The 13,118-nt window shown below is 41.4% G+C and overlaps 1 protein-coding gene across 1 annotated transcript in view; it reads left to right on the plus strand.

Moving 5' to 3' along the window:
• Positions 1–13,118, plus strand: part of LOC133959238 (teneurin-2-like) — an 82,804-nt gene that overhangs the window by 45,151 nt on the left and 24,535 nt on the right. Inside the window, exon 2 of the mRNA XM_062394357.1 lies at positions 8,123–8,466. Coding sequence (XP_062250341.1) covers positions 8,241–8,466 — 226 coding nt within the window. The 5' untranslated portion in view covers positions 8,123–8,240. The remainder of the gene's footprint in view (positions 1–8,122; positions 8,467–13,118) is intronic.

A 13,118-nucleotide genomic window follows, 5' to 3' on the forward strand; every position in this document is an offset into this window, starting at 1 on the left:
CGACCTCAACCATTCTTCATTATTACTGTAGGCTGGCTGATCTCAGAGGATCCTCCCTAATTCTAATGAGATACTCTGCAAATGTTGCACAGAATGAGAACTCAGAATTAACTCCGAAGCCTAAGAGGAAAAAAAGCCATTAGCAAACTAAAAAAATCACATCTTGTCAATATTTTTTTATAATTCTGTTTCGGTACTGTTGGGAAAGTCAACTTGCAGAGATTTGAGAGGTGATAGAACTGGGTTCAGTCACTGAAATTATATCTTGTTTTATTTTTGTAGGTGACCTTATTGTCGCGTGGCAGTGCTCATGACAGACGGCCTATTTGTACAGCCTACCGCAGACTCATGGTGCGCTGCCCTGCTAATGAGCAGCTCTGAAATCTGAAAAATGAGTTTGCCGCACAACATCTCTGAATTCACAAGTTAAGTTCTGGGCATTTAAATGTAGATAAAATCAAACCCTGACCTCGTGAAAATGACCATGTCAATTTGATGGCTTCATGAATTTCCGTAGCAAAATTATTTTCCTACGCTTGTTGCAATGCGCTATCAAAGTGTAAAGGCTGATTGTAAAGAAAAATGACTTCAGCACATCCATATCAAATGTCACCGACCCAAAACAAACCCGAACAACCTACCAGCAAATACTGGTGAATAGGCAGGGGAGTTTTTCCTATTTGGCTCATAGAGGTGCTGGAGGTAATGGTGCGAGGTGAGCGGGAGAGAGAGTGATGAAATGTTTCTTGTCCTGCACGCCCCTCAGCTGTTGGCTCGCAGATCATCTTGGATTCAAAATGGACTGCAGTTTCCAGTTGAACTGGAGCCATGCAAGCAGCTTTGTGTGTGCGTGCGTGTGCGTGTGTGTGTGCGCGTTTGTGACCATGCGTGTGCTTTCAATGCCACAGAAGATCGAAGACATGATTAATGACTCTTCATGGTGAGGAGCCTCTCAGACAGAACTCAACCAAGGCTTGTGTGTAAGAGACAGAATGATAGAGGTCATAGTGTAGAATAGATGTGGAAGCATACTGGAATAGCTTTATGTGCTAATGCATAAATATAAGGTAAAGATGATCTCACATGTTACGTTCTCACCTTAACATGTGATGCCACTTATGAGCGGCTCTTCAGGGAAATCTGAGGATGTAATTTGATGCTTTTATGAACTGTAAGTGTAATATTTTAATCTTAACCGTGTTAGGACTCATGTATTCTCTTGAGTATATCGATTATTTAATTTTTCTCGTATTGTGGAATTTAAGTCTAATACAAGGATTTGACTTTGCTCTGCATTTTCACACAGCCTCTCTTTACTCTGCTCTCTACCCGTCTGCTCTTTTGTTTCTCTATGCTGTCATGTATTTTTTCTTTGGGAACAAACTGTGTAAATAACATAATTTGAGCAGAAAATTTAAGCCAAATTCTTCATAGCCACAATTTTGTCTTTTGTGATAACGGGGCCGTGTCTCTTTCAATTGGCCATCTTTAGCCATTCACGTTCTGTTCAAATTACGAAAGAGAGAGGGAGAGAAAGAGAGCAGAAAACAAATGAACAACTTCATCTCTTGATGACAAAGACTGTCAGAGGAGTGGATGATTTTTCTGAGGAAAACGCTCCATGCTGAGTTTTATCAGTCTTTTAGCTGCCAGTCTTGTTGGCTGATTTTGGTTAGGTTACAATTGAATTTAAAGAGCCAGGTAATGGTTGCTTTAGAGCTTATTTTAGTGCTAAGGTATGTGAAGATACAACAAGATTATAATTTATATAATCAATTATACTTAAATCAATAAATCTAAGGCTAAAGTTTCCATTTGGCTTTATTTTCAGAATTATAGAAAAAAAAATTGACAATGTTTAAAACCAGTATCAATAAAACCAACACTGAATTCGTATTGTCAAGTCTATAAACAGTGGTAGTATGAACATCCTGAATAATCCTAGACAAGTGTTTCACTTCCATCAAGGAGTTTTGGAATTTTTCTTTCACCTTTGTTAATGTTACAATATAGGACGTCTTGATGAAAACAAGTCTTGCCAGTTTAGGGGACTGATATCTGAGTCTGTGCAATTTGCTGCAGATCAAAATAAAAGAAACTTTAATTGTGGTGTCTTAAGGGGACAGCTGGTCCCCGGTGGAGGTAAGCACTCTACTGAGACCATAATTGTCCAATCAGATAGCTTTTTAACTTTAATGCTGAAACACAGGCCAAATTATCTGACACATGCTTGAGCTTCTCGATCCAAATTAAGATTAAGATCTTAAGATACATTTATTTATTTGTCCCAAACACATGCACAGACATGCACAGGCACACTCATGCAGGGAGGGATATTTAACCTCTGCTTTTGACCCATCTGGTGCAGGACACACAGAGCAGTGAGCGACCATGTACGGCGCACGGGGAGCAGAGGTTGGGGGAGTAAGGTGCCTTGCTCAGGGGCACTAGACAGGGTAGGGAGAATCCTCTTGGATTTTTGCACAGATCAATCCAGGTTTGTCTTTTTGTTGTTTCTCCGTGGAGTCGAACCAGAGACCTTTTTTTGCCCATAGTCCAAGTTTCTGCCACTAGACCACCGCCTCTCCAACGGTATAAAGTTTGAAAGCTCAGTTGGCAGGATGCCCGCTCTGACAGTGGCGATGTGCTAGAAAAAGAAGGTCTCACTCTGTTGAATATGACGGAACGGAAGCACCAGTCATAGATCTACGTCGATGTTACAGAGCAGAGATTTCTTCCCTCTGACACTACCTTTGAGAAGTACTGACAGCAGCATGCAGAGGGCACACAAACCGAAAACAGTCAAGTTTAAGGAATATCATTTTGCATTTTGCCTTTTTTTTGGTAGAATGAGAGACGGGGGTGAGTGGAGCGCAGAGACATGCATTAAATTGTCCAGACAGCTGATCAAGAGGTATGCGCCCTAACCGTTCGCCCCAACAACAGCCAAGTTTTATTAAGGTATGTCGTCAAGTCACTGACGGAACCTCAGCGCCCGCTGAAAATTTGAAGCGGCCGGCTCAATGATTATTAATGTGCGCACAAATAATGCTTCACGTTCACACACGCACTAATTTCCACCGGCTCACGCAGCAGGAGGCGGCACTGTGGAGCCTGGCTGTCTTAAAGCAGAGGAGCTGCAACAGGAGCAAAGTGAGGAGGACAAGACACAGCAGATACAGCGCATGCGTAAAAGCCTCTGTGTTGTTGTAGCTAATACATTCCAGTAAAATATGCCTGGATCAGCCTGACACCTATTGCAAAGTATGAGGCGATTTGAAAAATTAATTAGTGGACGGACAGAAAAACAATCAGCAAAAAATAGGATTTTCGTTGATTAGTATTTTTCCCCCACACAAACATTCTCTTGTCCTCATCTGTGGGTATTTGCTGCTTTTTATCTTTTTTTGGGCTTATTGCATTTTTTTTTTTTAATGTTTTGCGTGTGTACCTTATTGATTAGTTTTGAGAGAAATTATTTTCAGAAAAGTGTTAAGTTGCTGCATAAATTCACACATAGCTATGTATATATTGACATTTACAGACACTATGTTGTATAAATTGCAAGAATAAGTCGGTACCTTTCAGGATACTTGTGCAGAGTGTGCAGCCCCTGCTTGAGCCTCCTCCCCCGAGTTGGCTGCAGTAGGAGTCATCTGGACAGGAAGTCTCCCACAGTGCGATGGCACCAAAAAGCATCCATACCAGACCTCGCCCACTGCCTCCGTGCTTATTTGTTTGATTAATGAGAGCGCGGTGGCTGGACAGAATCTCTTGCAGCTAATTGTCTCTGGGTATCTAGCCAATGTACATGTCAACCATTACAAATGCAGCGAAATAATACACTCAGCCGAGCAGGGTCGATTTTTGATCAACGCGCTACCACAGCCGGTCGCCTCTGCAGCATTTTCTCTTCAGGCAGATTTGGGTTGGTGATGCAACATAACACAAAATACCTGAGGCAGTTTGAAACCATAAATGCACTAATGCACCTCCTGTTGTCACAGTGCTGGCTCACTGCTGGCAGAAGATTGTTTGTTAAAGATATACATTTATTTTGTTGGTTATAATTTGTTGCCTTAGTAATGTAATTACAGTTTCAGTTGATATTAGATGTACTTGATGGAATGTGTTAGATGCACAGTATTTTTATTTAAAGAAACATTTAAAAGAAAGTATATTGAAGCTTATAATATGAGTTGCGTAAAACACATCTTCATATGTCTGCAGTCTTCTCTTTTCACCATTTATTCCTCTGCCAGAGGTTCAATTGAGAAACCATCTTGTTTGATGCTCGCTAATCCGTTGATGTCATTAGCTTCCTATTAACTGGGTGTGATTTCTAGTTGCCTTGGATTTACATTGTGTCACTTTCCACATTTTTTTTTTTGCCTCCCGAGCTTATTTACAGAGAAAGGGCCATTATCTGTACCAAACTTCACCTCGGTAATTTCCAAAAGGAATTCTCCTCCCTCCCTGCCGTCGTCCAATTACGTTTCTCATTCTGCCTGGATTTCATGGTCACTTCACGGTCACACGCATGTCTCGTTTCTCCTTGGACTAACCAGCCTTTCGCGCCTCGTCAAGGCACACATACCCACACTGTCACTCTCGGGCTCCTGGGGATCAGATTTGCATTCACACGTCAGTTATTTCTTGTGCCTGGTTGGTTGCACACCTTGAATCTGTGTATATGCAACCAGTCAGTATGACAACAAGTCATTATACGTCTGATAAATTAGATAATCTGCCTCAGTGCAATGATCAGGGGAGGTTGGGCCTCCGTCACCTGAGTAATTAACAAGAAAAAGTTGTGAGTGTGTGTATGTGTACGAAGGTTGTGTGCTCCAGCGACCTTGGAGACAAAAAACGCCTGCGTGGGTGGAATGTGATTGATATGCTTTCCAGATATCGTGATTGACCCCCTCGGCTTTTGCCACATTATCCATCTATCTCTGATTCTGTGTCCTTCTTCCAACTCGACGAACATCTCACCTGCAAACTGCTTCTGTCAATCTCCTGTGAATTCTTCACACAACTGTTAGCTGAAGGAATTTCTATTGACACACATTCATTTGCTTATCTGTCACCCGTTAGGTGCTGGTAAATCTGCTTATTTGACAGGGAAGCAATTCACATGGGATAAAGACTGGGAGCAAGGAGTTTACATTTGATTTCTGGTTTGCTCCAACTATATCATGACCAAATGCTGTCCCATCAGCTTGTGTTTAACAATAATTCAATACTTCTTTCAATCAATCTAGGAATTATTAGTAATTAGAGATGGTTGCAAACTTATCAAATAGTTCCATAACCTTCTTAGTTTAATTTAAGTTCACAAGAAAACAACAAAGCTACCATATAGATTATCAATTACAGCAGTAACATAACTCCTCATTTCTGCCATCAGCAATGTATGTCCTCATGGGACAAGGTGTTTATTGAATGCTGTTAGAAACATCAAATAAGCCACTTCATTCGACTGTTTTACAAATTTGCCATTGATACCTAGACCCATGGTGGCACCCACACAGCAAACTGTTGAGTTTATGTTACGGTGCTGGCTTCCTTCTGTTCTTAAAAATGTAGCTGTGATTCTAAATTAGGTTGAATTAGGTTTTTCTAACTTGTGGGATAATCTATGGCTCTCCACAACCGGGTAGTGTGGCTTTCTGGATGTCTTGTTAACATAGAAGTTGCCAGGCAACCTTCTCTACAGGTGCAGATGCTGCACAGTAGATAATGAGCGGACAGATGAAATGCTGCTTGTCGGGAAGAAGCCACAGCACCTTCCTTCCCTAAAAAACACACGCTCAACCAATCATTAGTCATTCTCAGCTGTCAATCATTCTCAGCTGTCAATCATTTCAGCTGTCAATCATTTCAGCTTGATGTTATTGCATCAAATAAGTGATTAAAACCAAACTTAACAGCAAAATTAGCAGCTGAAGACGCATCTGTGAGATAAGAACTACCTACATTTTATTTTAGTTTTCAGAATATTAATCAGTTAATACATCTTCATCAAGGGGGCTTTTCCAAGCAAATATCCCTGTTTGTTAATGATTCAATTTGACGTCTACACATTTCTTAAGTGCCAATCTCTTGCCCCCCTGTGAACTGACAAACTATCTTTATGAAAATATTTGAAGTGTACTTTGACTTTATATATGGTCCCTCCACCAACATGGAGTAGGTGGGATTAATGACCTATAATGCAGCCAGCCTGAAGTATACGCTTTGGCTTCACTTTTGGGGCGCCGTCATGCCGTCCATCTTTATATAGCCTATAGTTTTATGGATAGGGCTTGTTCATGTTTGATGCTTTTAGGCTAACTATTTACCCTAAGCTCGGCTTGTTGCTCCGGCTATGCAATACATGTTAATATATACAGACAAGAGAATCTAATCGATCTTTTCGTAAACAAGTGTGTGTCCCAAAATGTTGAAGCATTTCTTCAACATGACACTCACCCCGGGCTCTACCATTACAAACGCAAAAGACAATAGCACCCCGAGCTGCACACACTCACAAAGCCTTGTTTGCCCATTGTTTGCATAATGCCAGTCAGAACGTCTCCACATTTCCCCGAGCCGGTATCCCTCCCTATCGGCTCCCCCCTCCACTCAAGGTACAAACACATTCATGTTGAACTCCTAATAGCCCATGTGATGGATGCTGGAGCATAATGAGCTCTTTATGAGACTTAATACCTACTGTTAATCAATGGACATAGCAGGGCACTTTTCAATTCTACTTTCTAAGCATTTTAAAATGAGCTCTCGTTGAATAGATTGACTCACATTCTGTATCCGTCACTCTTCTTTTTTGAATCCCTCCTCATTCTCCCTCCATCCCAGCATGCAATTAGTTACATCACATGCTCCGAATCAAATGACGAATGCTCTTTAGAAGCCCCCCCCCCCCCCGCCTGATGCCCATAAACGCTGTCCAGACGGAAAGATATTTTGATGAAAATGCATTGCTACGCTTTAATGCAGTGGGTGGACTAGACCTTCCTCAGCCTAGAGCAACAGAAACATGGATGACCCATTTATTACCATAAATATCCCATACAGGCAGCTGCTGGGAGCGTTCCTGTCAATTACTGCTGGTTGTCGTATTGTTGTCCTTTGATCTTTAGCTGCTAATGTAATGCATTGCTCCAGGCCACTGCACTGGTATCATGCTGTATTAGCATCATAATCGTGTACAATCTCCATCCGCATGTATAAGATTTGAATAGATTCATAGTGGTCTGGTGATGATGCAACAGAAGTGGACAGATCAGACGTGGATGCTGGAGGAGGCGAGGTCTTGATGTGTAGTTGTGTTACAGGTTGTTATACGGGCTGTGTTATGTTAAGGGTACATAGGTATCCCCGCTTAGGAACCTCCATACTTTAAATGTGCATCTGTGTGTGTTTGTGATGTTCTGTGTGTGTGTGTTTCCGCGTCTGGGTGTGTTTGATTATCCCTTACAGCCTCTAAGGGAGCGGGATTCATTCTCACTCTGATAATGAGGGAGAGACTAGCAATGCCCTCAAGTCATTTCTCCTCTTCTTCCATCCTTCCTGTTGCATCCGGCTGCTTTTCTTTCTTTCTCCTCTTTTACCTCATCCATATCTTGATCTTCCCTCGTCTCTCCCCCCGTCATCCTGTCTATCTTGTCTCTCAGCTTTCCACCCACTTTTCTTTCTGCATTCTCTTCCCCCTCTTGTCGTCATTGTTTTCCTTTCGGTGCGTCTGTATTCATGCGTTGCTGACATCAGTTTAGAATGACTGCGCCCTGTTTGACTCACTCTTTGTTTTAATGTCATAGATTTAAATGCCCGCTGACCATTTTGCATCAGCCCCGGTCAATGGTTGGCTGTCTCTGTGGACCACAGCGCTGGCAGCTCCGTTTCTCCCCACAATAGCCTCACTGATCGCGCGTCAATACTCTGATGTGAAGCATATTTAGCCTGCTCAAATGTCCCCTGTCCTCGCTCCCTATTGCCTAACTATGCCTGTAGATTCTCCAGAGAGTGCAAAGTAAGAGTGAGTCACAGCAGTGTCTCCATTCATTTTGTACCAACCTTTTGCTGTCTTTTTCACTCTGCCCCTCTCTCTGTTTTCCAGGTGACTGAAGTAGAGACTGACATTGCCGAAGGCCGGCTAGGAGGCCCCTTCCATCTCCCCACCACCTCCTCCACCTCCATCTGTCCTCCCTGCGTCCCATCTCTCCAGCCCCACCAGCATGGATCTGAAGGATCGCCGGCACCGCTCTCTGACCAGAGGTCGCTGCCCTAAAGATTCCCAGTACAACACCTCCTCCCTGGACACAGATGAGTGCCGGGTGCCGACCCAGAAGTCCTACAGCTCCAGTGAGACGCTTAAGGCCTTCGACCACGAGCAGAGGCTGCACTATGGCGGCTGTGTGAGTGACCTGGTTCACCATGAAGCGGAGGAGTATTCGAGGCAAGGTGGGTTTGTGGAGCAGATCAGCCACAGCGTAATACTTTATTACGCTGTTGCTTTGGCTTTGATTCATGCTGGGCTGAAGACGTAAGGGAAATCAACCGGTGGTAGATCTAAGATTTTCCTAAATCAGGGGCCATAAAGAGATAAAAATATTCCAATAAAAAAAAATATATATCACTAAATATCACTTAGAGGTCTGGGGCACTTCAGGGGCCAATCTGATGTCAACTGGGGCCAGTACTTTGATGACCTTAAAACAACAGTTTATGAAAACACGCTTTCTCAAAAAACATTTTGCTTTCTTGCAGATACAGCCAGTTAGCTTGGCCTCGCACAAATCGGGAAGCGGATGGAATCAGATTATTTACTTAGTAGCATATTCACAACATTAAATTATAAACTGACTTGTGGTTTCACAGTGTTTGTTCTACACTTCCCCTATGGATTGAAGTGGATTAAAGAAATGAAATGATTTGAAGAATTACAGAGGTGTACAGTTACCTTTTATTAGTTGTTTCTCTGTGACTTGTCTTTGTGCTAAGCTATCAGGATGCTGGTTCAAAACACTATAGTTTAATTATGTAAATTGACATTTGTAATAGTATTATTTAGCCTTTGAAGTGATGTTTTCGCCGTTTTTATTCAAGCAAAGTTATAAAAAGGATTTTATGGTTCCGTTACTGTAACATTTATAGACGGCTGCCAGTTGAAGCTGAAAAGCAAAAAAACAGAAACTCAAGGGTGCAGCGATTTACGAAATGTTACCAATTATTTCAGCCCTGAGTGCACAGAACATATGGTTGAGCCAAGCATTGCCAAATACTTGTAGAGCCCCTCCAGTTCTAGCATCTGGTGTCACACATTTAACAGCCACATTGTTGCACATGTAAAAGTTTTCCAGCTGTATACTACTTTTAGCCACAGAGGGTTTTCCTTGTGAGGCCTCTCTGGCAAGCTGGTAATGTAATCACATGGTGTAAATGCTGCACTTTGTAGCAGAGGACCAATGCAGACCTTTAGCACTGCCAAGCCTGTCATAATGAACTTCTGTATCCCCCGGTGAGCGAGTTCGCCAATAGGCCGATAGGTCATCTCTGAAGGGGTGGACCTGTTCTCATAGGCATGTCTTTTAACTGCGTGTGTGTGTGTGTATACTGTGGAGGGACATGAAACAGTCTGTATTGATCCTGGCTGGTGAAAGGAGTCAGGCTCAATGGGATTGATCTGTGCTAAGCTCTGTTTTTTTCTGCATGGACACAGACAGAAGTGGAAGGGATCTCAGGGCAACACAGCAGTGAGGGAAGAATAACACTGAAATGCCTCTCTGAATTAAGTAAAGAGAAGTTTGAGAGTTCTTGACGGTATTTCTCAAATGGAGGATACTGATTACTGCTTAAAAAAAGTAAACCTACTCTCAAGGTTTCATGTCTGACTTGATGGTTTCAAGAAAAAAGAGAAATGGATTCTTCTGGCAGAGGCTTAAAGACAAATGTGTTTAAAATACATTTTTTACAGAGAACAATACAGCAGAAGACCATACTTTATTCTCTATCATCTTCTTTGCCTCGGGTGCATAGAGGACTGGTGGGATGGATTACAGGACTGGAAGTCAGTGGTGTGTGCCGTTTGGACACGTATAGCTGGTCGATACCACAGTCTCCTCAGCCTATCAGCTCCTGTGAAATCCCAGACCCACAGATGCATCGTGGGAAGTGTGACCACAGGAGACCAACAGTGTTGCAGCACCATATGGACTGTGACACCATGGGAGGAGGAGTAGTGCTAGAAGGAAGGAGGAAGAACAAGGAGTTGGAGTGAGAAAGAGAGAGCAAAAGAAGCAACAAGAGTTTTCTTCATCTTTCAACCAGATATTTTGATGGCTCGTGCACGAGACTGAGGAGAGGAAACAGTTTTGTCTTCTTTTGAACAGCTTGTAGTTTAGCGGAAAGATGGCGCAAGTGGACATATGAGGGTTTTAAAGAAGGGAATTTGGGTTTTGGTAATTTATGAGCATCTTGTGTTTTATCGGCTGACTGTGTGAGCAAGGAGATCACAGACTTGTGTTAGATGAGAGAGCAATTTATGTTCACACAGATGGTTCAAAGAAGCTAAAATGTCATTAAAAACGTGCTCTCCAAAGAGTAAAAGTACAAAGAAAAAGTGTTGATGCAACCACATGCATCTGTCTTTCAGTGGACGATGTCTCCACAGCCTTCAGGTGTACACAGCCACCCCACTCAGTCCCAGCGCTCGCTCTCCTCTCTCATGCTGGAACCTCACCTTTGGCTCTCGGCTCCTTTCTGCTGCTCTATCTCCAACTCAGTGTTTACACCTTCCCCCCCATGTCTTTCCTCTGTCCCTCGTTCCTGTGTCCTTCCTCGTTGCACCTGTTAATCAACATTCTAGCCGGCCTACTTAACGGGATTAAGGTCCATTTCAAACTATACAATATAACTAAGCATGCATATAGCATACCAATATAAAATAATGCAAATAATATAAACAAAATTATTAAATAAATAATTATAATTATAACTTCTAGAATTACAGGAATCTGAATCCAGATTTGTTAATTTATCTCTTTTTTCTAATAACTAATATTCCCCCCCCAAAAAATCGGACAATGTTATCCGAACTCTCCTGCATCATTAGTTAATCAGGCACTGATGGGGCCACGCTAGAATATATGATTAATTTTGATTATAGTATAATGATGTCCTTCTTTCTCTGTGGCGAGCCATCATGGCACCTTTTGTACTTCCTTCTGAGTTTGTGAGGCCAAACCTCAGACTGTCATTTTGCTTGTATAGCTAAGTGTAACACAGCCAATTTACACTTCTGTGGTGTGCTAATGTATATTGACGTGCCCTTACGACAGTCATTATATTCATGCAAGAGACAAAGAGGTGTTGGTAATGAACAAGTGGGACTGGAGCACCTATCACGTGCACTGACACATGCACATCACATAGATCATTACTAGGTTTCATTTTTCACCGATATTTATTAAGTAGTTCTCCACTGTTTTTCTTGCTTACAATGCATTTATCTCGTACATACACAATGCACCCTTATCATAGACTGTTTTTGTAATTCTGAATTTTTTTTTGCTCCTAGTAATTGAGTGCAAATTATCAATATCACATTTTCAGATGCTTTAAACACCTTCACCTTGTACATTTAGTTGTTTTATTGTGCGTGCATGTGTGCTGCAGTTGTGGTCATGCCGAAGATATCATTGCCTTCTAAAATAACTTACTTAGTGGAGATCATTATGCATGAACAAGCATCGCTAGAACTTCACTGTTTCCCGAAGCGTGAATTCAACTTTAAAAGGACCCTCATCTCCCTTCAGAGCCGTATTTGCGGTGTTCATAGAGTCCGTTTGGGGCGCTGTGTATTTATGTTTGGCGACTCTGCTCCTCCGGGGCGAGAAATATTTTCTCTGGCTTCCGAGCCATTAGGAAACAGTTTGCTCCTTTAAAAGGAGGTGAGACGAGCCGATGTTACTGACCTCCATTTAGGCCCACCCCGCAGTTACAGGCCGATAACACATCCTGCATCCAACAGTCAATCTGCACCAGCTATTTTGTATGCGAAGCTCTTCCATCCAGTTTTAGAAAAAATTGAGAAACACCTTTTCTATATTGTGTGCTATATAATAAAAAAAAGGAGGTATGTATTATTATTGTGAATGCGCATCTGCATGAAAGTTATGGAGGACCATACATGACTTAAGTAAAAATAAATAAATAAATAAATGTATAAATAAATACAGAAATAAATAAATATATAAATAAATAAAAAAGGAAATAAATTAATTAATACAGAAAGAATAAATAAATATGTTAATACCAAAAGAAATGTCAAAAGAAATGTCTTAAATATATTTTAACATTTATTTTTTCCCTGATACATTTCCTTTTCATTTGCAGTGTCCTTATGCTAATGAGAAAGGCAGGCCTAACCGCAGTCTCATGCAGGATTGGTCACAGGAGTGTAATGATCCAGCCCTACTACATCTGCCTCTCAATGCTTATTTCTGTATTTATTTATTTATTTCCTTTTTTATTTATTCATTTATTTCTGTATTTATTTCTGTATTTATTTATACATTTATTTATTTTTACTTAAGTCATGTATGGTCCTCCATAGAAAGTCAGACTACAGACAGTATGCCTGTGTGAATTTAAAACACTCAGATGTTCTCCAGATTGTCGGAAATGAATATTGTGCCTATTGAGAGCTGTTTTCCTGTGTTGACGAGTCACTGACGAGTCAGAGGTTGGAAGACAGTAAGACCTGGAAATCCATCTTTTAAACTTATCATGCTATCTCTTTATGATTATTTAAAATAGTAATTTAAAAAAAATGGTGGCCGAGCAACTAAGAATGATACAGCTCTACATGTCTCATGAAACAAAAAAAATATATATTTTTTGCAGTGCAGGAAAGAACAATATGAATCAGTATATTGAGGTGTGATGTGAATTTTTCTGTTTGAAGATGGCAACTGAACTTACTATGTGAGAGTTTCCAGTAAATCCTTTTCTTTTTTTCTAGTTTAATGTATATTTTAGTGCTCGAGCACGATCTATCCCAAACGGCTCCTTGCAGGGTTTGACAGAGTGGGTTCCGTTGTGTTTTTCAGCAG

The sequence above is a fragment of the Platichthys flesus genome, chromosome 8 (assembly GCF_949316205.1).
Source record: "Platichthys flesus chromosome 8, fPlaFle2.1, whole genome shotgun sequence".
NCBI classification, from domain to species: Eukaryota; Metazoa; Chordata; class Actinopteri; order Pleuronectiformes; family Pleuronectidae; genus Platichthys; species Platichthys flesus.